The sequence below is a fragment of the Psittacula echo genome, assembly GCF_963264785.1.
Source record: "Psittacula echo genome assembly, chromosome: 4".
NCBI lineage: Eukaryota > Metazoa > Chordata > Aves > Psittaciformes > Psittacidae > Psittacula > Psittacula echo.
The window spans coordinates 50472938-50499817 of record NC_137738.1 but is presented as its reverse complement, the minus strand read 5'-3'; the positions used below and the strand labels follow the sequence as shown (position 1 = coordinate 50499817).

The 26880-nt window shown below is 37.1% G+C and overlaps 1 protein-coding gene across 1 annotated transcript in view; it reads left to right on the top strand.

Annotated features, from left to right (window-relative positions):
* Positions 1–26880, top strand: part of LAMA2 (laminin subunit alpha 2) — a gene marked incomplete at its 5' end in the record, with an annotated part of 387284 nt that overhangs the window by 325508 nt on the left and 34896 nt on the right. Inside the window, 7 exons of the mRNA XM_080616795.1 lie at positions 7232–7348; positions 10451–10633; positions 13286–13440; positions 15057–15200; positions 16128–16261; positions 20412–20571; positions 26697–26821. Of these exons, the coding sequence (XP_080472921.1) occupies positions 7232–7348; positions 10451–10633; positions 13286–13440; positions 15057–15200; positions 16128–16261; positions 20412–20571; positions 26697–26821 (1018 nt within the window). The remainder of the gene's footprint in view (positions 1–7231; positions 7349–10450; positions 10634–13285; positions 13441–15056; positions 15201–16127; positions 16262–20411; positions 20572–26696; positions 26822–26880) is intronic.

Below are 26880 nucleotides of genomic sequence, written 5' to 3'. Positions count from 1 at the left end.
GGTTTTCCAAAACACACGAAACAATCCTACTCTGTTCAGGGGTTTTAGTGCTTTTGCAAATTTACCAGCTGCAGTCCTGGGCACTGAACATGAGGGCTGACGTGGTTTGCAGAAAGTCACAAAGACATCATGAAGACTGACTGGAGATCTAGAGAAGGAGAGATGAGGAGAAAGATTGAAATAATTTAAATTTGTAAACTGAAAAAGAGGCAATTTAATATTCTTTAGTTATGTCAAGGTTTTTCCAAAGAAGAGGGGACTAAAATATCTCAAGTTCACAGATACAGATTATATATTAGGAAAAATCTTCCTTATAATTAAAATACAGAAGTACTGGAATTGATTCCTAAGGAGATTAGGTAGACTCGACCTTTGAAAATCTTTGGAAACAGCTTAGACAAACATCAGTGAGGAATGACTGTTGGTCAGAAGGAGAAAAATGACCTTTGGACAAACATCTGTTCTATGATTCAATGATCTGATCATTGCAACCAAAAGCAGTTTATTTCTTGCATCTTTATCCAGACAGATTGTTTTATAGGTTCTCTAAGAAAACACTTATTGCAGCACTAATGAAGCATCTGTTTAACAGTACTCAACACTTCTTTCTCCGCAGCACTCAGAAACGAACTGAAAAAAATAATTCATTTCAACGAAACCTGAGGGGAAATAAGCATGATACAATTATCTTTTTTCAAGTAGACCAGCACTGAGTTTCACACATCTGCCTTTGTGGAAAATGTTAAACGTTACTGCTTTAATTGCTTTGTTTTTGCATATAACGAAGAAAGCAACTTAGGAGCTTTCAGTGTTTGTGCCACTGGTAAAGTCTTAGAGAAGGATCAACTAAGTACTCTGTACAACTATTTTGAAAGTGTATTCATCCAAATACTAAGTAATACTTTGATTAGCCTAGTCAGAATAAGTTCAAGTTGAAAACTTTGTAGTTTATTTCAAATGAGTGCACTGTAATCCACTTCCTTTTGTAGTTTGAATTTTGTTGTGTATATTTTTAGAAGCTTGTGTCCAGTCACTGTAGCTTTCAGGAAAAAAAAAAAAAAGAAAAAAAAAAAGTTTCATGCATCAGAACTAGAAGAACCACACATGGTAAATATTCAAGCTTGAGATTTAAACTGCCTGTCACAGAGATGATGCCTGAAGCTTCCCTGTCATGTTAGAGTAGTTAAAATACTTTTTGTTAGAAACCAGACAGATTTTTATAGCAAAGCCCAGTCTTTCAGGTTTTTACATACAGAATTTTCATGGCCTCCTGGGAGATGCATTACAAAAAATATACTGCATGAAGGATGAGATCCATACAGCATAGAATCATCTTTTGGCTATGACTACACTTTAATTTAGCTTTGGCAGCTCTAGGATTTCCAATTGCAAAACTAGTTAAAATGTAAACATAATGTTTAATAACTTCATAAAGCATAATGTTTCATAAGGTCATAAATTACTTTTCATTGTCATACACTGTTTGACAGTTAAAAACATCATTATTTTCTTGTAGCAGCTCTCAGAAAAAAAATGTGCCTGCAGTTGTTAGTAAATCTTGGATGTATTTTTAGGGTGTTCTTTATAGCGACTCTTTACTGCCAGATTCAGTACAGATTCAGGGCTGGAGCGGAAAGTTTCAGTATATATGTTACATAAAATCACAAAGCTATGAGGGGAGGCCAGTGTGCAATTTAAGTAGCATAGCTGAAGTAGAATGAATAAGGATGCCATTAGTGCCCCTTTCTGGAGTGCAAACTGCTGTGGTGAGCCATCACTAGTGTATAGGAAACACTATAATGGCTGTACTGTTTCTTCCCTGCCACAGTGTTCCTCTGAGCAGACTGGACACCACAGAGTGGAGTCCACAGTTTTATGTGCTCCCCAGGCAGTTACAATGGAGTAATCACGTGTTCCACATAATATGATGCCTATTTTCAAGGACAAAATAAAATAGTAGCTTTACTTGTATATGTGTGAATTCCATGTGCCCACAAGACTGTCCAATTTAGAGAGGAAAAACTCTGAGTTAAGATAGATTACAACCTCAATAAGACATTACTTCAGTGATTTTAAAAGAAAAGTATGTTATCCCCTGGTTTTATGCTATTTAAGTTCATACCAGTTTCATATTTCAGAAGTGAAGGTCTAAACAATCTAAAGATTCATAAAGCTATCCTAATGCAAGCAGGGAGCAGTGCTTAAAATGACGTATTAGATCTTTGTCGATGCTCTTGCACCATACTGAAAGGTAATGAGATGGAGCTTTCTTAATGCTCTCTGATATCTCTTCGATTTAGAGTGCGTCATACAGACAAACACTCTGAACTTTTCACAGTACACCTTTTTGCATATAATAAAACATGGCCGTGCTCCACAGCTTGACCCACAGAGATCAGTTAACGTTGTGCCCAGAATGCAGATGCAGAATAATAAAACCAAAGTGATTTCTTAGATTTATTTTTTTTCCCATTCTGCTTTTGCTCAAAGTGGTGACATTATTGGTATTATGAACATAATCCCTTCTGGATGTCTTGATGGTTTGACAATAGAAAGTGGGAGCTGAGTGTCTAATAGAAAGGTATTTTCTTGTGATTCTTATTAAGCCACCCTGCTCAGTCTGAACTGGAAGTACAGGATGGAGGATGGGTGCTCTATAAAGATGTGGTAGACAGAAGTAATCATTAGTTTAAAATTTCTCTGTCGGCATTACAGGTAGTAAATTAAAGTAATGAAGACAAATAAGCCACACAACTAATATACCGCTCCAAAAATCCAGGTTGGTCTGTGATGGAGGTGAGACTGTTTTGTCGTCACATTATGACATTTCCCTGATTTGTGGCCAATTACCCGAGTTATAAAATGGTTGTTAATCACAGCATTGTTTTATATTACCACCAGAAACTGCTGAAACAGTCCTTACAAAGCAAAGCTTTTGACAGAAGCTATTAAAATTGAGATTTAGTCATTTCTCTCTCTGTGGGGCTAGGAGTTAACCCTGGTGGGAAAAGGAAAATGTGTATGTAGTGCTCTGGCTAAGAAGGAATTTAGAAATTTTGGCTACAAATGAGTGAATGCCGCTGCCTGCTAGCTTCATTCTCTCTGTGCCTTGAGGGATTTTCAACTTGCCAGGAGCAATTTTTCTTCCTTATAATTTTGAATTTACTGTTTTAAAAATATTCTTGCCCAATGAAGGTTTGAGGCTATATACAGACTTTGTCAAAACTGATCAATGGAAAGTGAAAATAAGATGTATAAACGCCTCTTCAGCTGGAGACTGCTGTCAGGTGGCTACTGAAATTCAGCTCATGTAATTTCTTTTGCTTAAGATTTGACAACTTGAGGGGTACTTGACTGAAAACACATGAATATTTTTAGCTAAAACATTTTACGACTGATAGGAACAGCTAAATCCCCTGTTTGAGTATTCTCTTCTGCTTTGTATTTTTGTTGACCTGGCATATTGCATTTACCAAATTATTGCAGTCAGTGCAGTAGGTAGTCCTTTTAAAAAGTTAACCATCATTAGCTGCATTTCTCTACCTACATCTTTTCCTCCTGTTTGTTCCTAATGCCAGTTTCTAAGTCTTGCTTGGTTTAGGGGAAAAAAATTAGCTTTTGACCCATCTTCTTCTTCATAGGACGTGAGGAACAAGACTGTGGGGAGCGAGAATGATACTTGGAAAAAGCATAACAGTGACAACAGAAAGGGATGTGTGCAAGTGCCAGTTCGTTCGTGCAGTATTCAGTCAATAAAAACAGCTGCATATATTGCTCCTTGATAGACTTCCACCTTTATTCTGAGTTTGCAGTACATGCATTGGATAGCATAGTCTTGTGATATCTTCTTTGACAGTTTCATATGGAAAATTGCATTTGGTCGTGCTATCAGAAAACACTGGTTTCCACTAGTATTGCAGCAGTGGCATATCATCAGTAATTAACCAGTGCCACCTATGTATGTGATCTGTAAAGACTTGTACAAACTTGTCTCTTGTAAAACAGATCACTATGTACAAATGGTAAGTATATTAAATGGTAATTAAGTTCTCAAGTTAAAGATGAAATACATGAGTGTAAGGATTTTTTTTAATTTTTTTTTATGTTTGACTCAGTTTATTCATTCAGAGGAAAAAGGGAAGATGTTTTATTCTGTAATGCTGTGTTTAATTATGGAAATGTAAACAGAAATTGAAAATCTTTGTGTTAACCAAGCCAGAAAACCTAAAGGCCCATACCTGTAAAGTCCTTCATGATACTGCTTACTCTTTAGGGTTTAGTTTCAGTGATGCATGAATAGTTTTGCTGATTTGAACAGTAAAGGCTGCATTGATTGGCATCCTGTGTCATCTCTGTGAGAGCTAATCAAGTCAAAACAGGATTGAGATATATTTCTCAGGATACTCCTCAACCTACCCTACAAAGTGAATTGACAGTGCCTGGCATCTTTCCGTGCAGGCCCACTAACCTCTTCCAAGTTAGATAAGTATGTAGTTTGGAAAAACTTAGATTGTAGCTCTCTGCATTTTATCTAGCTTCTATGATTAACTAGAGGATATCAGGCCTTCAAATCATAGCTCCAGTACTTTTCGTAAATGCTAATGATTAAAGGATGGGAAAAAGCTGACAGGAAGTCAGTTCAGTTTGTGATTCATACACAGAATTAGCTCCGTGATTAGTGAAAAGGCCATCTGGATTACAGTATGGGAAGTTTTTTCAAAATACAACTTCAGGTTAATATCACTGTGCAAAATGAACAATTTCCTTGAAATGTTGACATGGGCCTTAGTATCTCTTAACGTATCTCCATGTAAGAGTTTCCCTCGGAGCATTTATTGATGGCCTTTTTTTTTTTTTTTAAGTTAAAATATATTTAAGGAGTTAAAAAAAAATACTAAAGAGGTGGAGTCTCAGGATTTAATTTCAGGAGTTCTAGGGAAACTTCCCTTATTAAAATCCATAAAAATCCATTTCTGCTATGGTTACAAACTTGAAAACAGAAGTCTGGAAACATGATTCTTTGGAAATATAACTAGGAGATAATTAGCATAATGTTGGATCTGGCAGATTAAAGAGGAGAAAAAGAGATAAGTGAAGAGTATGCAACAAACTTAGCACACCACCAGTGGAAATGAATCAAACATCTCAGAAATACTAACACGCTTTATAAACACTAACATCCCAAAAGGCACCAGAGGCACCAAGGAAATATCAAGCAGACCATAATTTCAGAATTAAAGGAAGAAATTAAAACAGTTTTGTTGGTATTATTACTCAACAGTAAGTGAACAGTAAATGAACTCAGATAGTCTCAGGGCATTTAAAACCAGAATCTTGTGATTTCATCCTGGGTTAACATTACATTACCTACCAGCAGCATATTCCACAGTAGAGACAAAACCTGTCATTTAAAAATAAAGCTGGTTTTGAGGAGAAGAGTAATCTTATAATTTATATGATTCTTCCCAATGTTATTCTAGTGTCAGTTGTGCCTCTTGCAGTTCACACAAACGTCCTGTTCTTCTGCTGGACATTTTGCAGAATTAAGGCTTTCTTCCAGGCACTCCTGCAGTCCTATGTGTCATTCTGTTTTAAAAAGCAAAGAGACTGTTTCCTGAATGACACTTCAAAGGGTCTAACAACAAAAGTATGGTTCTGATTTAAATTCCATCCACTATTTCAGCTTTGCTATAGTCTTGGAAAAATTAGTCAATGATTTCTTATAGGCAATGTACATTTTGTTTGATTCTTCTCTTTAAAAACTGCTTCTTGCACATCTAGTTTTATGAAATTTTACTTTTTTAGGATTTGTGGAACTTGAACCACAATCCCTTATTTTAATCTATTATTCTGGTTATTCTCTTTCAAAAGGGTTACAGCCCTGATATGGAGATGCTGGAGTACCAATGATACATCTAATTATTGTACCTTATAAAAACAGATGCTTTTTGGGGTTGATAAGTATGTGACTATAAGTTCACCAAGAAACCTCACCTCTGTTTGTTTTCCTATCCCAGTATCCACGTGGATAAGTATACAGAAACTAGGTGTTTATTTTCAGTAACTTGTCACCTATCTGAAGGTCACAGCCATACTTTGTATCCTGAAATCCTTTTCTACAAATTATTCTCATCTTCCTGCTATCAAACACAGTGATGTTGAATTAGTTTCCCAGTAGGGCATGCCTTTAAGATAAGAAATTAGTGGGTGGCTGTTCCAAAGAGTTCCACGTCGATATGAAGAAACGATGAAAAATGCTCCCTAAGATAGTTATTTAAGCATTAATTACCATTTTCTGTGCCAAACTTTTCTTCTAAATTTTGAAATAATGTTTGCTTAAGTAGCCATAAAGCTGAAATCTCACTTTTGCAAGTTTGATAAATTATTGCTATGTTGGATACTCTTAAAAAAAAAAAGAAAATAACCATCATAATTTTTATTGTAGAACAACCACTTAAAGTTAGAAACTTACCTGTAAAGGGTAACACCAGTTTCATCTATAATGCACCGAATATGACACACCTGTGCCTTTGATTTGTACTAGTTCTTTGATTTGAACAAATTCATTGCTTTGAGTTTTATTTACTAGACAGGCTTTAAAAAGCAAAATATGAAACTATGCTTATTTCATAATAACTTGTTGTTAGGGTATTCTCCTTATATTGATGATCAGTACTAGGGTGATCTTATGTGTTTTCCTCAGATGTTATGTCAACATGGTTATCTTTAAGAAAATCCAAGACAATTGGGTCTGGCCAGTTTAATTGCAATAGTTGGCTGACTTAATGGATCTTGCCTTTTTCATACTACATTAAACTCATTCAACCCAGACAACCATCTTAAGAAGGAAATTTTAGTAGTACTTAATCTAGGGATCAAAGCTATGACTAAACATCATACTTGTTGAATCTTTCAGAGGGTCATTGTGTGAATTTGCATAAATCACATGTGATCATAATTTTTTTATTTCTTCTGCACACCTTAGGAAAACCCTTGATAAATATACCACAGTACAAGGAACTCAAGCATTTAGATACCACGGAAGTAGGGAACTTAAAGAAACAAGATTGGCAGTGAACGTTAGAATCAGTTTTATTGTATTTCCTTATTTACATTATATAATATCTCAATGATTAATGGCTTACTCATTACTATGCATTTTAAATTATGTGCAAACAAGGGATGGTGAAAATAAAGAGTTAAAGATTCTGTACTATTGCACTTTTTACAGAAAAGGGGAATAATCTGAACAGCATGCAGAACAAGCTGAAAGATGCTGATGACAACAATTCCATTCTCCTGAGAACTTTGAATGAAACCTTAGGAAAGCTGTCAGCCATTCCTAACGGTAAGATGGAAAAGTGCTGCAACACTTGATTCATCCCTGCTCTTTTGTTTCATTTTCCATCACTTAAAATCTGTCTGATAAATCTGTGCCTTTGTCTACGCTTTGTTCACCTTGACCATTGACTGCTGTAATAAGACGAAGACGAGCAATGTGAGAGAGAGCTGAACTGAAAGTAGTTACATGGTATCAGTTTGTATTCTGGTATGTTAAAAGGTACCATGCTTTTGCAGTTTGCAGAAGGTTTCAGGAAGAAAATAATTATGATGTCAGGAATTACGATACAACCTGAGACAGACAGTCTTTTCTTTAAAAGTGAAGTATTTTTATGAAACTATTTTTTAATGAACCATTATAATTTAGCCGATATAATTTAACCCAAGAAGAATAAAGACTTACTGGTTCACAGAAAAAGCAGGATGAGATTTGCTGAGTTTTGTCTTACCTGTCTGCTACATTCTCATTAGTTTATGCTGCAGTATAGTTTCCAGTCACTGTTTGGTGTGGTATATCTTTTTTAGATATACTATAGTTTCCTTAGAACTGGAACAAGCTTTCCTCAATGAATTCTGAAGTGCTGTGCACATTCAGAATTCTATATAGCTCAAACACATTTTAAAAAAAAATTGTAATAGTCACTAAAATCACAAAGTCATGGGATGGTAGCTGCTTTGTGTTGTGATAGCAAGAGGCAGGGAACCACAACGTAGTTTCATTATAATGGACAGTAATAAACTGAATGTTTCTGTTAGAAAATAAGATGGTTTTATCAATGTAATCTGCTAGAACTTTTCTCTCCAAGGAGCACTTTATAAACTAAAGATACACCTTAAGAAAAGTCTCTAAAGAAAAATCTATATTCTGTCTGATTTGTGATGGTCTGGAAGGCTCAGACTGTAAAACTTAGCATGAAAAACACTTTACTATTTGTGTTGCACATTTTTGTGGCCTTAAGATTCTAGATAACTGAGAAGTTTTGTGTTAGACCTAGTGATCCTTGAAATTGGGCGTTCAAAAAAATGGTTTTAATGCAATATGGTCATTTTATGCCACTTTCTGGGGTTTGACCACAGGTACTGACATGACCATTTCTCTTCTTGTGCAAATATAAATGTGTCAGTCAAACAAAACAGACCTTTAAGGCCTGTTGACATTTAGAACACAGAATACTAACTATGAAACAAGTAAAAGAAATAAGAAATATGAAATATGCAGCCATATTAATGGCATTATCATTAGGAAAGTAATTAACTGTTGTCAGCTTAGAGTTACAGGATGCTAGCTTTTGGGACAAGGATGCTCATAAAAACAAGCAGGTATTAGAATTAAATTTAGAGAGAATAAATGGCATGGATAAGAAAATGTAATAAATTAGTTGTCCAAAAGGGAAATAACCAGTGAGAATGGGGGATGAAATGACTTTATCATGTGTCTTACTCTTCAAGGATTATAGAAAGCAAAGAACAGCTTAAACTAATAATTCTTGTGTCCATGATTCACTAATAGCAAAATAAAAGCAGAAGGATTCAAAATGGGATAGATAGGTAGATAATGTTAGGAGGAGGACCCATATGTGCAGGGATGGCATAAAGTGTGGCTGAAAATAAATGCAGTTTGTGTAACCAAAAAGAAATAACACAGTAACTCCAACTTTCACTCTTCCAGAAAGATGCATCATCTCTAATAATGGCCTCAGACATACTTAGGTGTGATGAAAAAAGGAAGTGAAAAAAGGCAATCAGAGCTCTTTGCTCTTCCTCATGGCAGTAATGATGACATCAATGTTTTTTTAAACATTCACTTGTATTTTTGAGGTGCTATTGTATTTTGGGGGCTTCTCAGAGCCAACATTTCAGAAATGAAGGTGGAGTTGTTTGGAGCATAGTTATGACATATCTTTACTCAAGGAAGTAGAAAGGGTTCTGGAACTCTTCGATGTGCAGGACAAGCCCACCAATTCTTTATGGCCTTTGGAAGCATCACATGCTCACAAGGCCAAAGGCTTGGTCACATCAGATGTTCCACAGAAGGATAAAGACCTGCCTAGAAGATCATTTGGAAACCTATGCTCATATGACTGACATAAGGATACCTTCAAGTACACAAGTGGAAAGCAACTCCAAGAACAATTTCATAGGAAGCAGGTGGCAAAGCAGGTTCCTGCAGGTCCTGTGACTCCGCTGTGGTGGTAGAGTGCGAGTTCACACAGGTTCCCTTGCAAACTGGAGTGTCCACCATGACAACACTTTCTGCTTGCTCACTTGGTCCCATCTGTGGGAATTCTAAAAATCTGGTAGCTCCCTAGCCCAGCACAATTCGTGCTGCTGGCTCATCATGTGATGTACTCCCAGCATGGCAACAGCACCTGAGCTGCATGGCAAGTTTTAAAACAATGTGATTTACTAACACCGGATCTGAATAAATACCTACTTGAATACCTAGCTGTGTGTTTTATCATTTAGCAATAGCAGAATCAAAAACATTCCAGTTTTGAATGTTTTCACCCCAAAGACTGAACATTCATTTTCATTTTGCAGGCAGACAGGTGGGGCAGCATTAGATTAATTGGTTTGCCCAAGGTCACCAAGGATGTCTTTGGATGCATGTGATTAACTCAGTCAGTGAACCCTTGTTCTTCTTATTCACAAAATAATTTGTCACAACTTCAGCTGATACACATGGAATTGGATTTATGTACTTTGTACATCAGAACTTTATGTTATTTATAAGTATCAAATATTGTACCTGAAAATTGATCAGAGGTTAATCAGTGAGTCAACAGCAACAAAAAAATTAAAAAAAAAAAAAAAAAAAAAAAAAAAAAAAGAAAATTACCTCAAAATTATTTGTACTTTACATACAACTGGGGCTGGAGCTTTTTTTTTTCTTTTCTGATGCATTTGGTATCTCAAAAAAAAACCATACAGGGCCAGATTCTTCAGTCCACTCTTACAACTAGTAATGACTTACTACATGTGAAGTAGAAGCTCTCAGAGAACTACACAACACAATTTAGGATGGTAGAATTTTGGTCCAACTTTATTCTTAAAATATGTGAATGAAAGCTCTATAGGCAATCATTTTATTATCCTTTTCTACCTACAGATACAGCTGTAAAGGTACAGGCAGCCAAAGATAAAGCCAAGCAAGCCAATGATACTGTAAATGACATCCTGGCCCAGGTTAAAGACCTCAACCAGAATCTCCTGGGCTTGAGAAACAACTACAGTAAACTTGCAGACGATGTGGCGAAAACAAATGCTGCTGTGAAGGATCCTATCGAGAACAGTAAGGTCTTTTTTGGGGGTTATTTGATGGTGGTTTTAAATTTGTGGGGTTTTTTTTACATCTCAAAATGAAACAGAGACACTCCAGAGTTTTACTTGAATAGCGTTACTACAGTATGCTGGGATAAAAGGAATGTCTGTGACTTCTATTTTCTGGACTTTATTTATGAAAAGAATTTTAAATCTTAAGGACTGCTGCTAGTAGTGGGAAAAAAAGCTCATTTCAGCAGGATGAATATTTAGTTGATAGATTTGTTCTGCAGACTACTTTTTAAAGTATTTAGGAGGTGAATAATCAAAGATTCTGACTGGCAATTCACCCATTGATTCAAGCAAAACTCCACGCACTAAACCTGTCTTCAGTCAGTCAGATAATGAGTTCTGGGCACGTGACTTCTTTCATATCCATTACTATTTTTGGTAGAACACTGAAGACAAGAAGAAAGATAAAAGGGAAATTCTGCAAATGGTATTTGTATGCTTTTTTTTTTTTAATAGTGAATTGTGTTATCAAATGTGTACAATTGCTCTAGCATTTTCACTTTTGTTATGATGGATAAAAATGAATTCTAAATTACAACACATTTTATGGTAATATAGGAGCATACAGCCAGGGTTTACAGCGAAAACAGTGTCTTTAGAAAATTAGTGAAGGATTAGTTTCTGAGCTAACCTGGGCTTCCCTGATTGTTGTCAACTTGATGAAGCTGGGCATCTGAAAACATCCAGTTTAGGAGGCTGTGATTCTCATTCTATGGACAAATATCCTCTTCAAATTATAGCTGTACCAGTGAAAGAAGTTAATCCTAATGGCCGTTTGTCACTGCCTGCCTGTTGCAAGCTCCTGATCCCTCATCAACTGAGATGCATGTGTGAGCCCCAGATATAATCCCCATCAGGCAGACTGATCCATACTAGTTTAGAAAATATGAAAAGTAGTTATTGATTGAAATAGCATGGTTAGATTACAGTGGATTATGGAACAAGCAGAACTATGAGGTAATGACCTCTGGCAGGGTAATGATAAACAACTGAGAAATCGCCTAAAAGCAGTAATTTCTTGGCACTGCTGGATCTAGAGTAGGCCATCTGTCCCAGCCCAAGAATTCTAAGACTGTACATTAGTATTTTAGTTGAGATTAGGAGCAATAATTTAGAAGTAAATCTCCTGATTGCTCCTAGTCACCATTATTTCATTCACATTAGGAGTGGTCTTAACACTTACGAATTCTTTCATGTCAGATAAAGCTTATAAATCTTAACTAGAAGATGTTCTCCAGAAGTATGCTTTTACCAATCTCCAACTGCTAATGGATACACAGGTTACAGAATGAGATTAAAGTAAATGCAGAAAAAAACACTCCAAATGCATATAGTGAGTATGTTGGGCCTCATGCCTACACGCTGAAGTAGACATAGCCTTTCTTGTATGCCAAATTTCAGGCCCTAATTTTTTATTATATAGATGTGCAATACATAAAAGATAATATGTTTTTGCTAGACTAATCCTGTCCCTTAATTTACTTTACATTTCACTTTAGGGCTTCAAAACATTTTCTTACGTTATCTTCTGTTTTTATTCTTTTCTTTGTCTCCATATCTTGCCTACAGAAATCAGTACGTATATTTTCTTTCTTGCTGCTTTCATTGTGCCTTTTCCAGTAAATAATCATAACCTCCTTACCACCAAAGCTTATGCATGGTGCTCTATATTTTACATTAATTAAAATAGTTAAATAGTTACTTTTTGAAGGCTCTGAGCATCTTGAATGTTTGGTATGAGTACCTGGGTGACTATTCAAAAACTAGATATGCAGACTTTCATGCTTTATATAAGCATCATTATTACTATTAATTTTCATTCTCAGTATGCATTCTTCTAGTAAGTGCAGGTTTGTCCCTTTCAGTGTCATCCACACAAACCTATACCCTCATGCTAGCCAAGTGCTGTAATCCTAAAATCTGCTGATGGATTGTCAAAGACAGGACATTGTCCACTGGTTGTATGTTGAGAGGAAAATGAGTGATTTGAAATCAAAAAAAAAAAAAAAAAAAAAAAAAGAAAATGTCCATGTGAAATTATTATGTTCACCTGAATAAAAAGAAAATATTTGCAGTTTACTGCTGCTGGGTTTTAATCTGCTTTCAGTACATATACAGAATTTGAAACTTGTGATCAGAATACAGCCTTTTTTTGGTTGAGGCCATTATAGTGAATTCAAGAATTAACTTCAAGTTAATTCTAACTGTGTTTCAGAAATTACTAATGGAAACTAACCAGTTTTTTTTAATCTTAACATTTTTCTTAAAGTTAGATTTTAAAAAAAAAGAAAAAAGTATTGCATTCATAAGTGTATTTTCCTATAAGAAATGTTTTCCATTAGTATCATCCTGACTTGAACCTTAAGTTGCTGCTTCAAAATCCTGCTTTAAAACCTGCATTTGCTACTGTTGCTACTTTAACATGATTCTAAATATTCTTAAATTATCTTAGGCTGTTCAGGTAGCTTCCTGATCTCTGTGTACCTCATAGTAGTATATGCAATCACCTGAGTATTGTGTATGCAGAATTTTCTTGTGTTTTGCTTATCACAGTGTATAATTACTCTCCGACATTACGCGCTAAAACTCTGTCTTGTTCTTTCTTATGAAGTTGCTGATGCAGATTCCAGTATTAAAACCCTAGAAAAGGAAGCAGATCGCCTGCTAGATAAAATCAAGCCAATCAAAGAACTTCAGGATAACTTAGGGAAAAACATTTCTCAGATAAAAGAGCTGATAAACCAAGCTCGGAAGCAAGCCAATTCGGTAAGCCCCCTTTCTCAGTAAGATAACTTTTTGAGTATTGATAGGATTTCATTTTCCACTTTTCTATTTCATTTCCATAGGGTGAATCAGTTCTAATTCTAAACATCTGTAAAGAGAGCAAATAATGGAGTATAATTTCTCTAGATAAAAAGGGAATATTCTGATGATTTTCATTCTGTCTTGCTTCTTCATTTAAACATGTCCTTGTTAAATGGAAAACATCCATAGGAATGTATCTGGAGAGGTTATTGTTTAAGAAGTATTGTGGATGATGGTACGGCAGACGAATCACATCATAATTGATTTTTTGTGAAAATGACAGTGTATTTTTTTTGCCTCAGCACTGATACTAAGCCCCTGATTTCATTTCATAGAACTTATATTACCTGAGAATGACGCCATCTCAAACTCACTGAAATTGCTGAGTGCATTTGATCTTTGTGTATTCTTGACTTTCATTGTCCAGTAGCAGTTCTGAAGACTTAAACTTGAGTTAAGAATATATTTCTATCCTTTTAATGAGTTTGGTGTCCATCTCCCTGACCCATTAATACTGTAAACTCAAGGATCAGCTGGTTAATGCTAAGGTTGTTTAGCTTGTGACCTAATGTAGCAAAAGAAAAAAAATCTTGAAGATGGTACTTAAAAAAACTCCTGAAAAAATGGTTGAAAAAAATAATCTACAGAATAATAGGATCCTGGAAAAGACGCATATTCCATCTATTCAATGAAATTTGCATGTGATGTGCTACAGTTATTACATGGGTTTGCTATATTCATCTTCTCTCTGTCTGAAGGCTTTGCAGTATTTAACTGCTCAGTGTTTCTGAGATAGGGAAATTGTGAGTCTGGCCATATAATGGATCTCCTTTTTGACAAAGTTTGCCCTAAGCATAAGGTGATACTAGTATGCACATCTACCATAATACATAAACATGTCTAGCTGGAATTGAAATACTATTATACTGTAATTATGCCTATGCTGGCATTATGAAAGCAAACAGTACACTATTTTTATCTCTGCTCAGAGCCTGAGAAACTAGCACACATATCCAGATGCATATGTCACTGTGCTATGAAAATGAAACTTAGTTATGAATATCAACTCCATTAGGGGTTATGTAAAAGCACTAATAGGCACAATTGTTGGTTTAAAAATAATTGTTAAAAGGTGTCTTAAATTGGTGTAATCAAAGATATTACAAGGAAAACTAGGTCATCTTGTCTACCCGACAGCAACGTGCTGCAATTCCTTTAGGAGTGCTGCCTGTTTTGCTGGCTGCACATTCTACTTACAGGCTACCTCTACTGCCAGACTTCTAGTGCTGCTTGCACTAGACCGCTATATCTTCTAGCTGTTTTCTAATCCATACATTTTGTCCTTTCAAATCTGAATGCCAGAGCTTTTATTTCCTTTTCACGAACAAACACAGAAAGAAAATTCCATTCCTACTTCCTGTGCATAATCAAGCAACTCTCTGATGCATATAACACAGAAAAGGGAAGGAAGAAAATAAAGTATGGTATTCTTGTAATTATTTGGAGAGATCTAAAGTTATTTCTGGAATAATAAGCAGTAAACTGAATTCTTTCTACTATGGTTTTTTTTTTTGAAGATCAAAGTGTCCGTGTCCTCTGGAGGCAATTGTATTCGCACATACAGACCAGAAATAAAGAAGGGAACATACAACACTGTCATTGTCAATGTGAAGACTTTAGTTGCTGACAATCTGCTTTTTTACCTTGGAAGTGCCAAGTTTGTAAGTCTGTCTCCTGGTTTTCATGTCAGGGTTGCTGGATCATATCAGACTACTGACAAATACAGAAAATGAGAAAGGCTTTTTTAGATTTATTTATTTATTTCTCCTAGAGGCTTCAAAGCAATAGTAGAGGGCTACAATAATCTAGTCATTCACTGTCTTTGGTATTAATATGAGGTCTTCTAAAATATGACCAGCAAATATTTTTTTAATATTTTTTATTTTAACTAGATAGGAAATGAAAGACTTGTAAATGGACTACATTAGATCTCTAAAATTCAGAGTGCAACCAGGGTAATTCTGGGGCTGGTTGTGAGTTTTTCCTTGGGAATTAAATAGCTAATCATCTTGTATCTGTCAAAGCTGCTATTTATTGTAATTTTAAGTCAAGACTAAACTTCCAAGCATAATAATGATGAATGATTCAGTTTCCCATGAGCCCTATAGCAGACCGACTTGTAGAATAATCAATAATAATGCAGTAAATTGGAAAAGTATTCTAGTTCTAACATTTTGAACTATGTATTTTATTTATGTAATATGAAATGAAGAGACTAGGTGGCATTCTGTCTTAGCCTAGTATCCTGACATTTTTCAGCCATCCAATGGATGTTTTACAAACAATGTTACTCTGAGTTATATCCTTCTCTTGATGGCTCAATATTTACATTTCTGTAACTCTAGTAGCCATTTACTGCGTATCACTGACAGAAGTAATTTGCCATCTTTGGCTTAAGATTCCTTGTTAGAGCCAATGAAAGCAGGAAAAATGGAATCTCATTTTACAGCACTATGAGAATTAATTTTCATACTTTACTATTTATATATGGATTTCTGATGCCTCATTAGTCTGAAATGTGAAGAGTTCTGAAAAACTTACCTTAACTGAAGTATGAGATTGTTTCTGTTTTCTTATTTTACATGTAGACTGATTTCTTGGCCATAGAGATGCGCAAAGGGAAGGTGAGCTTTCTGTGGGATGTGGGATCTGGTGTTGGCCGGGTAGAGTATCCAGATCTGACCATTGATGATGGGTTTTGGTACCGGATTGAAGCCTCTAGGCAAGTATATATTTCACTTCCATGATGTGGTTCCTAAAGAGAAAATGTCTAAATTTAACAAGTTCTTCTTCTAATTCACTGTCTTCAGGTTGGTATACCTCAAGTTTACATGGAAATATTTGCTATGTTTGAAGCATTGACTTTTTTAAAAAAAAAGATGATTTTGTAAATATGAGAAATTCTATTCTGGTTTAACGAAAGTTTTTTAACCTACATCCAATCATACCAAAAGTGTATATGCTACAATTACTATTGAAATGTGAATTATTCCATTGCAAGAACTTGTTCATATAGTTCCCCACTAGCATCAACAATCTGTGACTGCTTATATTCCCTTCTGTTTACCTTCAACTAGGTTCCTTTTAAAATCAGTTACAGGTTTTGGCACTCAAAGATATTATTTTATCCTTGAATTTTGAAGAGGAGCAGCTTTTCTGAATTTCTGGTCTTAATACAGTAGTGCAAATGAATTGTGTGTCATACACCAGTCTTGATTCTTACTCAGAATGCCATTTCCATGGGCAGATTGTCTCTTAAAACCAGAGATATTTGAAAAGATGCAGTTTATGAAAACTCAAAATTAAATATTCTAGAAAGTTAAACTATACTTTGTAATTTGAGCTCAGCTGTTGAGTGCTTTTGACCTTTAAAAATATAAAAACCTTAATAAGCAAATTTCATATTTGTTAGTTGAAGCTTATATTTTCCATTCAAATAGCAAACACATGACACATGATGTAATAATCACAGGGTACAGATTGCATAACTTTATATCATTTATCTTCTTCTGAAGAGATCTTAGTAATTTAGGTAACATAATCTATATTACAATTTGATTTGAAGCTAATTCCTCCTGAATCGTTACAGTTAATTTCACATAGTATTAAATATAGAACTGATAACACAGAAAATGAGAGAAAGAAGGAGAAAGAAAACAAAGCACTCTAATTCCGTTTACAACCATAGCTCTCAGAGGATAAAATGGCATCCAGTTTAAATAACACAGTAAAATCACAGAAATCAGCCTTTCAGAGCAGAGAATTAAAATAAAATTATGGCACCATCTCTGGAAGCTGGCTTAGTGAAACTTTATTTTGCTAGGAAAAAATAAACTGGGGTACTTATACAAATTGTTGAAATCTTTACCAGTTTATATTATGCGTACAAAAACAGCTTCACAACACAATAATGCCAGACTTTCATTTGCAAGAAAGCTGCTTCAGCAGAATATAGAGCCAGTACATGATATAAAAATTCACACAACCTACAAAAGCACATCGCCTACTAAGCTGGTAACTCTGAATATATGGGGTGTCCATGCCATTAGTTTTGCACAAACTGTTGTATCAGCAATTTAGAACAATTACAGCTGCACAAATCTGAAGTACAGAGCATTGTTTAGGAGAATTGCATTGCACAGACACATTAGTTGGATTTGTGGGGTAAAGATGAAGAGCTTGGGACTGATTTTGCATTCTCAAGGCAGACTTCATAAATCACATAACCTACAGAAGAATCTTGGACTTCGAACATTTTAGTCCATTTGATAACTCTGCCCTGCCTTAATAAGCTGTTGGAGAGTTTCACTCATTTCATTCCCTCACATTTTTTTCTCCAGATTTCTGCTCACTTCCAGCCACAGACTTTTTCAGCAACCTGACAGAGCTGCCTGAACAGCTGGAGCAGGGCATCCACTTAGAATGGGGACATTGGATGAAAATCTGGTCTTGCTGAATCTTGCCATTGATTTCAGTGGTGAAGGGCATTGACACACAATAATAATGATACAGCAGGTTTAAAGGTTGAGAGCAGTTCTTAGTCAAGCATCCCAAAAGGCCTTAAAAAGAAGAGCTGTAGTGTCACAGAGGTTGTGAAATTCTCAAGGTCACTCATCATACTGAATGAAATCTAAATATAACAAAGTTGACTGTTGAGTAATGATCGAAGTTGTTCTGTTCAGTTAATATTTGCACCAAAATTTCCAGTGTATTAAGAATAAATTGATTATTACTGCATCTGTTTTTCAGGGACATTTTTAATGTTCACCATCTTTTTATTTAAAGCACACTAATACTTTGAATTTTATTGTAAATGCAGAGGCTATCGTGAAAATATTTTTTGTTATGGTGTTGAAGTAAAATTTATATATTCCTATAAGAATTCCCTATACTTTGATGGTACATAAATTTAACAAATGTCACTTAGAGAGTCACTTAACATTAATACAGAGGCAAATCTGATTGGCATCAAGAACTGCAATCAAAGTATCAATTAGCAAAAGAAAATCTGGCATAATAGTATGTGGCAAAATGATTTAAAGCAGGTTTGCAACATGCAAACAATGTCAGTTTTGTGAAACAGTCAAATGAATGACAATATCTTTGAGACTTGCTAGACCAATGAAACAATGTCCCTTGACTTCAGCAGGCCTCAGTTAGGAGCAGGACCTGATTACTTGTGATTTTAACCAAGTGTGATTTATTTATTACCATTGTTTTAATTGTTAATGACAGAGTTTAAGCATCAGCCTTCCTTTGAGGACAAAGGATGCTTGAATCACAAGTCACAGTAAACACATCCAGCTCAACTCAGCAAGAATTCAGTCTTAAACTACTGTGGCTATTCTAAGCCATACTTTCCACTGAATATTTTCTATGCTCTCAAGGGGTCAAGGAGCAGACGTTCCTGCATGGTATCTTGAAATCTAATATTGATGACTTGCAAAAGTACTGTGTAAATTTAAAAGTCAAATTGAGTAGGCAGCAAAATACTGCATGTAATCTAAAAAAATAGGTAGTCAGTCTTGATAGGTACACATTCTTTGTAAACTGTTATGGAAAAAGAAAGTAAGGGTTATTTAAAATGGTGTATTTCTGCATTCAGTATCAAGCATGTAAGTTAGAAAGTTCCATTTAATATTGGTATCCATGCTGAGAGCTTCATTGCTGGTTATGGTTGCCAGATCAGGCATGATAAGTATTTCCAAATTAATATGGCAGTGGTCGTGGGAAATCCAACATCATATTAAAAAAATTAGATAAAGCAGCAATTTGTAAAGTTATCCGTAAATCCACAGTACATGATCTCCCTCTGCCTATTTCATCTCCCAGTCACTCCTCTACCACATTATGAAACATACAAGATACTTATCTGCACATGACAGGATTTGGGTCACACCCCATGCTTGTGTCTACGGTCATTATTATGGCCACATAAGAAGCTATGTGTGTCGATAATGGTCCATCTCTCTGGGATGAAATACTAATTTATGATTTGACTATAAATGTGTAGTAGTTTACTTCTATTAGGTAATTAGTAAGCTTCTATAGAAAGCTACTATCCGTACTGCTGTAAGCTAAAGTAATATTAAGAGAAGAATTGCAAAACATTCAAAATTATTTCAATTGCCTCTGAAATGCAATTCTGTGTACCTGCAAGACTAGGAGGAATCATCTCTCTGCACATTCTGTTTCTTCTATTGTAAAAATATGCCTGCAAACTCTTTCCATGCAAGTAACTATATTAATATAACCTAAGGAGTAGAAAACAAACTGCTGCCATTAACAAATGGCAAATTCTGTTGTTGTTGTTACCATCAATATTTGATATGATTTACATTGGCAATGAGGTAACATCCTTAAACACAACAGGGTTTGGGCCTGTTTGATAAGCAGCCAGAGAGCTTCACTGCAGAAAATGCAAGCCTTGTGCATCACAACAAAGGAAATTGAAGAATTATCACATGATCATTCATTTCAGTTCAAGTGTAATTTGACAAACCTTATGAAATTCAGAAATGTAATGTGGAATCTTGCCCAAATCATTTGTTACATCAAGAAACAATTACTTAACACTAATTTCATCACAAAAAATTTAAAAATACATTTCTTTGGTTTTGTCAGTGAAAGTTCCACTGCATCTTCATAGTTAATTTTGTTCAAAAAGGACACTGCGGTGACAAAAAACCTGGTTCTGAGATCATGTCTTTAACTTACACAGGCATAGGAATCTATTCATTTGTATTGAAATGGAGCATAATATAATCAGTAACAGATATCTCTATTAGAATATACCTTCTAAAATTGACGTTTCCTATGTTTGTTTTAACTACTGACTCTGTATGCTTAAATTATTTTGTTAAAATCTCTAGGACTGGGAAAAATGGCACAATATCAGTGAGAGCTCTGGATGGTCCTAAATCCAGCATTGTGCCAGCCACTTTCAGTGCTGTCTCTCCACCTGGATATACCATTCTGGATGTGGACGCTAATGCCCTGCTGTTCGTTGGTGGTTTAACTGAAAAAATAAAGGTAATGTTTTGTCTGCTGCTAGTGTATTAACTGGCTGTTTATGTGAAAAATTTCTGTTGTTGCTTACAGTAGAAATAGTAAACTTTAGTATGCTGACATTGTTATAGTAAGTGCTTTGGTAGCAAATAATGTGTGTACACTCTTGAAACACCGTTGGGATTTGCCTAGATAGGTAGGTGGACAGACCTGAAGTTTCTCTGTCCATGCTGTTAACTTCTAGTCACAAGCCTGGTGGCTGATTGTATTGGTGTAGCATGTAGCCCAAACAACTAATTCCTAATTTCATTTTATGGTCCAACTTCCTAGTTTTTAGAAAGTTCAGCTTTCTGATTTGAGAATACGTGGATAGACATATTCCTTTCTTATACAGAAGAGCATGGCCGCACATTTTGAGAGAATCAAAGACAAAATCAGGGGATACAACAAGAATAGAAAATGTACATTCCATTTGCTTGAAATCAGTGTCTTGAATACCAGCTTTAGGTTCAAAAATATCCATTTGTTTTGGAGCACTGTCAGTTAACTTCATTTTAGAACTTGGTCACAGCTTCTGCACACACAGGAAAGCAATCCTGAGCAGACTTGCACAACTACCAGCTAACTTAACTGAGATATCTGGGGATATTCCCTAGGGAGCCTATTCCAATGCTGGACAACACATTCCATGAAGAAATTTTTCCTAATATCTAATCAAAACCTGGCACAACTTGAAGCCATTTCCCCTTAGAATCATAGAAGAGTTAGGGTTAGAAAGGACCTTAAAAACATCAAGTTCCAACCCCCTTGCCATGGAGGGGGACACCTCACACTAAACCATGACACCCAAGGCCTCATCCAACCTGGCCTTGAACACCGCCAAGGATGGAGCATTCACAACCTCCCTGCGCAACCCATTCCAGTGCCTCACCACCCTTACGGTAAAGAACTTCCTCCTTATATCCAATCTAAACTTCCCCTGTTTAAGTTTGAACCTGTTACCCCTTGTCCTGTCACTACAGTCCCTAATGAATAGTCCCCTCCCCAGCATCTTTGTAGGTCCCCTTCAGATACTGGAAGGCTGCTATGAGGTCTCCATGCAGCCTTCTCTTCTCCAGGCTGAACTGGAGCTCCTGGCTGAACAGGTGCTCCAGTCCCCTGATCATCCTCGTGGCCATCCTGTGGACTTGTTCCAACAGTTCCATGTCCTTTTTATGTTGAGGACACCAAAACTGCACACAATACTCCAGGTGGGTTCTCACAAGAGCAGAGTAGAGAGGCAGGATCACCTCCTTCAACCTGCTGGTCACGCTCCTTTTGGTGCAGCCCAGGATACGGTTGGCTTTCTGGGCTGCGAGCGCACACTGCAGCCAGCTCATGTTCATTTCCTCATCGACCAACACCGCCAAGTCCTTCTCTGCAGGGCTGCTCTGAATCTCTTCTCTGCCCAACCTGTAGCTGTGCCTGGGATTGCTCCGACCCAGGTGTAGGACCTTGCACTTGGCATGGTTAAACTTCATCAGGTTGGCATCAGCCCACCTCACAAGCGTGTCGAGGTCCCTCTGGATGGCATCCCTTCCCTCCAGCGTATCAACCGAACCACACAGCTTGGTGTCATCGGCAAACTTGCTCAGGACACGCTCAATCCCACTGTCCATGTCACCGACAAAGATGTTGAACAAGACTGGTCCCAACATCGATCCCTGAGAGACACCACTCGTTACCAGTCTCCAACTGAACACTGAACCATTGACCACAACTCTTTGCGTGTGGCCATCCAGCCAGTTCTTTATCCACTGAGTGGTCCACCCATCAAATTGATGTCTCTCCAATTTAGAAACAAGGGTGTCATGTGGGACAGTGTTGAATGCTTTTCACAAGTCCAGGTAGATGACGTCAACTGCTCTGCCCCTGTCCATCAGTTCCGTAGCCCCATCATAGAAGGCCACCAAATTGGTCAGACAGGATTTCCCCTTAGTGAAGCCATGCTGGCTGTCACCAAGCACCTCCTTGTTTTTCATGTGCCTTAGCATGCCTTCCAGGAGAATCTGCTCCAATATTTTGCCAGGCACAGAGGTGAGACTGACTGATCTGTAATTTCCCTGGGTCACCCATTTTCCCCTTCTTGAAAATGGGGGTTATATTTCCCCTTTTCCAGACATTGGGAACTTCACCTGACTGCCATGATTTTTCAAATATGATGGACAGTGTCTTAGCAACTTCATTCGCCAGCTCCTTCAGGACCCATGGATGGATTTCATCAGGTCCCATGGACTTGTGCACAGTAAGGTTCTTAAGATGGCCTCAAACCAGATCCTCTTCTCCAGTGGGCCTAAGGTCTTCATTCTCACAGTCCCTGCATCTGCCTTCCAAGACTTGGGTGGTGCAGTCAGAGCCTTTGCCAGTGAAGACTGAGGCAAAGAAGTCATTAAGAACCTCAGCCTTCTCCAAATCCAGGGTAGCCAGTTCTCCCGATAGCTTCCAAAGGGGGCCCAGATTGTCCCTAGTCTGTCATTTATTTGCAATGGACCTATAGAATCCCTTCCTGTTATCTTTCACATGCCTAGCCAAGTTTAATTCTACCTGGGCCTTAGCTTTCCTAACCTGGTCCCTAGCTTCCTGAACAACATCCCTGTATTCTTCCCAGGCTCCTGTCCTTGCTTCCACCATTTATTTTTTCTCTTTTTTCCCTTCTAAGTTTCCTCAGCAGCTCCTTATCCATCCAAGGAAATCTCCTGGCCCTCCTGCCGCATTTCCTTCCAGTCAGGATGCAACACTCCTGAGCTTGGAGCAGGTGATCCTTGAATATCAGCCAACAGTCTTGGGTCCCTCTGCCCTCTAGGGCTGTATCCCATGGAACCTTACTAAGCACTGTCCTGAAGAGGCCAAAGTCTGCTCTCTTGCAGTCCAGGGCAGTGAGCTTGCTGCACGCTCTTCTCACTGTCCTGAGGATCTCGAATTCGACCGTCTCGTGATCGCTGCATCCAAGGCTGCCCTGGAGCGTCACATTTCCAATGAGCCCTTCCCTGTTGGTGAGCACAAGGTCAAGCATGGCACCTCTCTTTGTGACTCCTCTATTACTTGCAGAAAGAAGTTCTCCTCCACACAATCGAGGAACCTCCTGGATTGCTTGTGCAGGACTGTACCGTCCCTCCAACAGATATCAGGATTGAAGTCTCCCATGAGGGGCCTGTGAGCATGAGGCTGTTCCTATCTGTCTATAGAGCACTCCATCCACAGAGTCCTCTTGATCAGGTGGTCTTTAACAGATCCCCACAGTAATGTCCCCCATAGCTGTCCTCCCTATTAGTAGAACTCAGATCTACTCTTTGTTTTGTATGAAATTAATCCACAAAAAGACACTTACATTTTCAGCTGCTGAAGATGCAGATGCAATGAATCTTGAGATTTCTTGTTGAACTTCAAGGGTGTAAATAACTGCCATGCATTTTCTTTTATGTAATTTGATATCATATGGGACATATCCAAAGAATTGAACTGAATAATTTCTTGGAGGATTACATATTAGGAAAAACAGCCTTTCTGTCAGCTTTTTGACTTTCTTAAAGCCTTAAACAGAGGTTCTGGTTTACTCTTTACCTTCCTGCTTTCTATCTAGAGGCGACTAAAGGTATTTGCTTTCTTCTGTTAGCGCTAAACAAAAAACTTCAAAACATATTGTAGGAATTGGTGCACGGACGGGAGGTTGCCAGGAGGGACAGGAGCCAGCTGACCCTGGGGAGGTGCTTAGGCAGCAAATATAAGGAATTCTAACTGCGCAATAAATCGTTGATGACCCTCATTCCGTGAATGCTCTATGTCTCAGCCCTAGTTCGGAGGGAACTAGTGCTTCCGTCCCTCACCACACGAGTAGCGAGAAACTACACATATTTCTAAAATAAATGAATCATCAGTTGCTTACAGTTGATCTGTACCACAGAGATTAGTGACACAGAAACAAATGGCCTCATTGGCTTTCTGCACTGTCACTTTGATCCCGTTTTTCAAAGGGAATGGAAATAAATCAGAGAGAGGTGTTTTATCTACACCTAATTTACTTCTCAGCTTTCTTTCATTCTTGGTTTTTTGCTAAATAGATAAATTTTAATTTTTACTGGTTTTTTTCACCAGTATCAAATTTAAATGCATTGGCATTATGTCCTGTTATTTACTTGCTGTAATAACTCACATAGTGGAATAAACATTCAGCTGAATCAGGACTATTCAGTGATTGCAGTGCTCTGCGGCTGCAATAACCAAAGGGCCAAATAAAATGAGTCCATAGAGGCCACTGGGCATCTGTGCATCTGCCCACCTCACTAAAATGCTTAACTGTCAGAGTCTGACTTGCAGACTGGCACAGGTAACAACCACAAGTGCCAGAGTTTATGATTAAACAAGTAACTTTATTGTTCTTCATTTAGAAAGGCACCTGAGAAGCTGATTTATACAATATTTAAATTTTGTTGACTCAGTTGAAACCTTAGAAAATGTGTGGTCAGGCGGGTTTTAGCTTATTGTCTTTGGGTGATGCCCCAAAAAAGTCATGAGGCTTCAGCCTGAAATGCCAGCCTAAACCCAAACCTTATTTTAATTTTATTTTAGATTTGACTTTTGTATGATCAGAAGGCAGCTGGGACAAGTACTGCAACAGTAATACCGTTTATATGTATATGGCTTTAGAACATCAAACCTCCCAGACCAGAGCTTTCATCTTAATTCTACTTTCAAAAAAATCATTGTGTTTACGTTAAGAATCCAGAGAATCAAAGATGATAAAGAAATTCATCAAGAGCTGTTCTGTGCCACAGCATAGTCTTGTGCCTAGTCCTAATTTCTGCAGCTAAGCTGTCACATTAGACTAGTAAAAATGCATGTTTTACTTGATATAATCTCTAGGTTTAACTGCTATAAATATTCCACTGTTAAGAGCTCTTAGTATTACAGTTTAACGTAGAAAAAGTGAGACAGAAGTGTGAAGAGAGATCATACGTACTCAGAGTAACCAGGCCCCAAAGCTGGTACCTACTGCACCAGTAAAAGGTGGTAACACTCAGATTTTGACCACATCCCTTTTTGCATGCATCTTTGCTGTGTATTCAAAATCAAAATAAGGCTCATTTTCAGTTTTTAAAAACATCTTTCAACTGACTTGAGTAGAAGACTATGGTACTTAGATGTCATGAATTTCTCAGAAGTGACATTAAGTTCATACTTGTTGCTAATTAAAACCTTCCCAATTACCTTGGGAAATATCACTGGCGCATTAAGTCTTTTGAGTCATACTTTTCCTTGAATATTTTCAAGTTGCACTTCCCCATGTTCTCTTGCAAGATCTTAATATTTGTAATTGCTGTATGGAAAACAGCAGGTGTTTGTCTATCTCAAATAGCTAAGTGTATAGATTTTTAATCAGCTTGTATTGATGAAGTGAAATTTAAATGAAACTAGGTATTTTTAGAAGGATAATTTTGAGATGAGTACTCTGTGTACTGTCAAATATTACTACCTTGATGATGGTACCATGTTATGATCTAATGAGCACTACTCCATGTGCATGACCCTAGCTTAATGAGTTTTGATGGGATATGAATTTTAATTGCTTTGCCATCTGCACTTTTTTCTGCATCCAAAGTTCAGCATGAACTTTCCAGGGGTAGCCAGTTAAGTTCAAAGTTGGTCTTTTAGCCTGGATTATCTGCTCAATTTCCAGGCTTTTAAGCATTAAGTACAGTAGAAATACTTTGCTTATTATATTGTGGGCAAGAATCCTCATAGTCCTTCCTATGAGGTCTTAAATTAAAACCCAGATACACCTTGAACAAGTGGGAGGGGACAGCCCTCTGTATAGCCATGAAAGCTGATAATGACATGGAAGCCACGGGACCTCCTTGTTCTCCAGGAGTCATTCTGCCTAGGCCTTTCCCAGAGTCCAAATATAAATGGGTTTTCTGTTTTGACTGGGAGAAAGTTTAGCTCACATTTTTGCTCATAGTTCTCATGTAGAAGAGCTTTTCAGATTAAATATTACTCTTGATATTTAAAATAATGAGCATCTTTTAGTATTTGTGATTTTCATACCAGTTACACTTTCAGACACAGTAGATCCTTCAAATTGAATGCTAAGAGGTCTGTGTTTTCTGTTACAGAAGTCAGATGCTGTAAGAGTCACCACCTTCACTGGCTGCATGGGTGAAACCTTTCTAGACAGCAAGCCCATAGGACTGTGGAATTTCAGGGATATCGAAGGTGACTGCAAAGGATGTGCTGTCAGGTAAGTAAAGCACTGACTGTTTCAAAAGCTTCAAAAGTTGAGGGCCCTTATACAGAGGC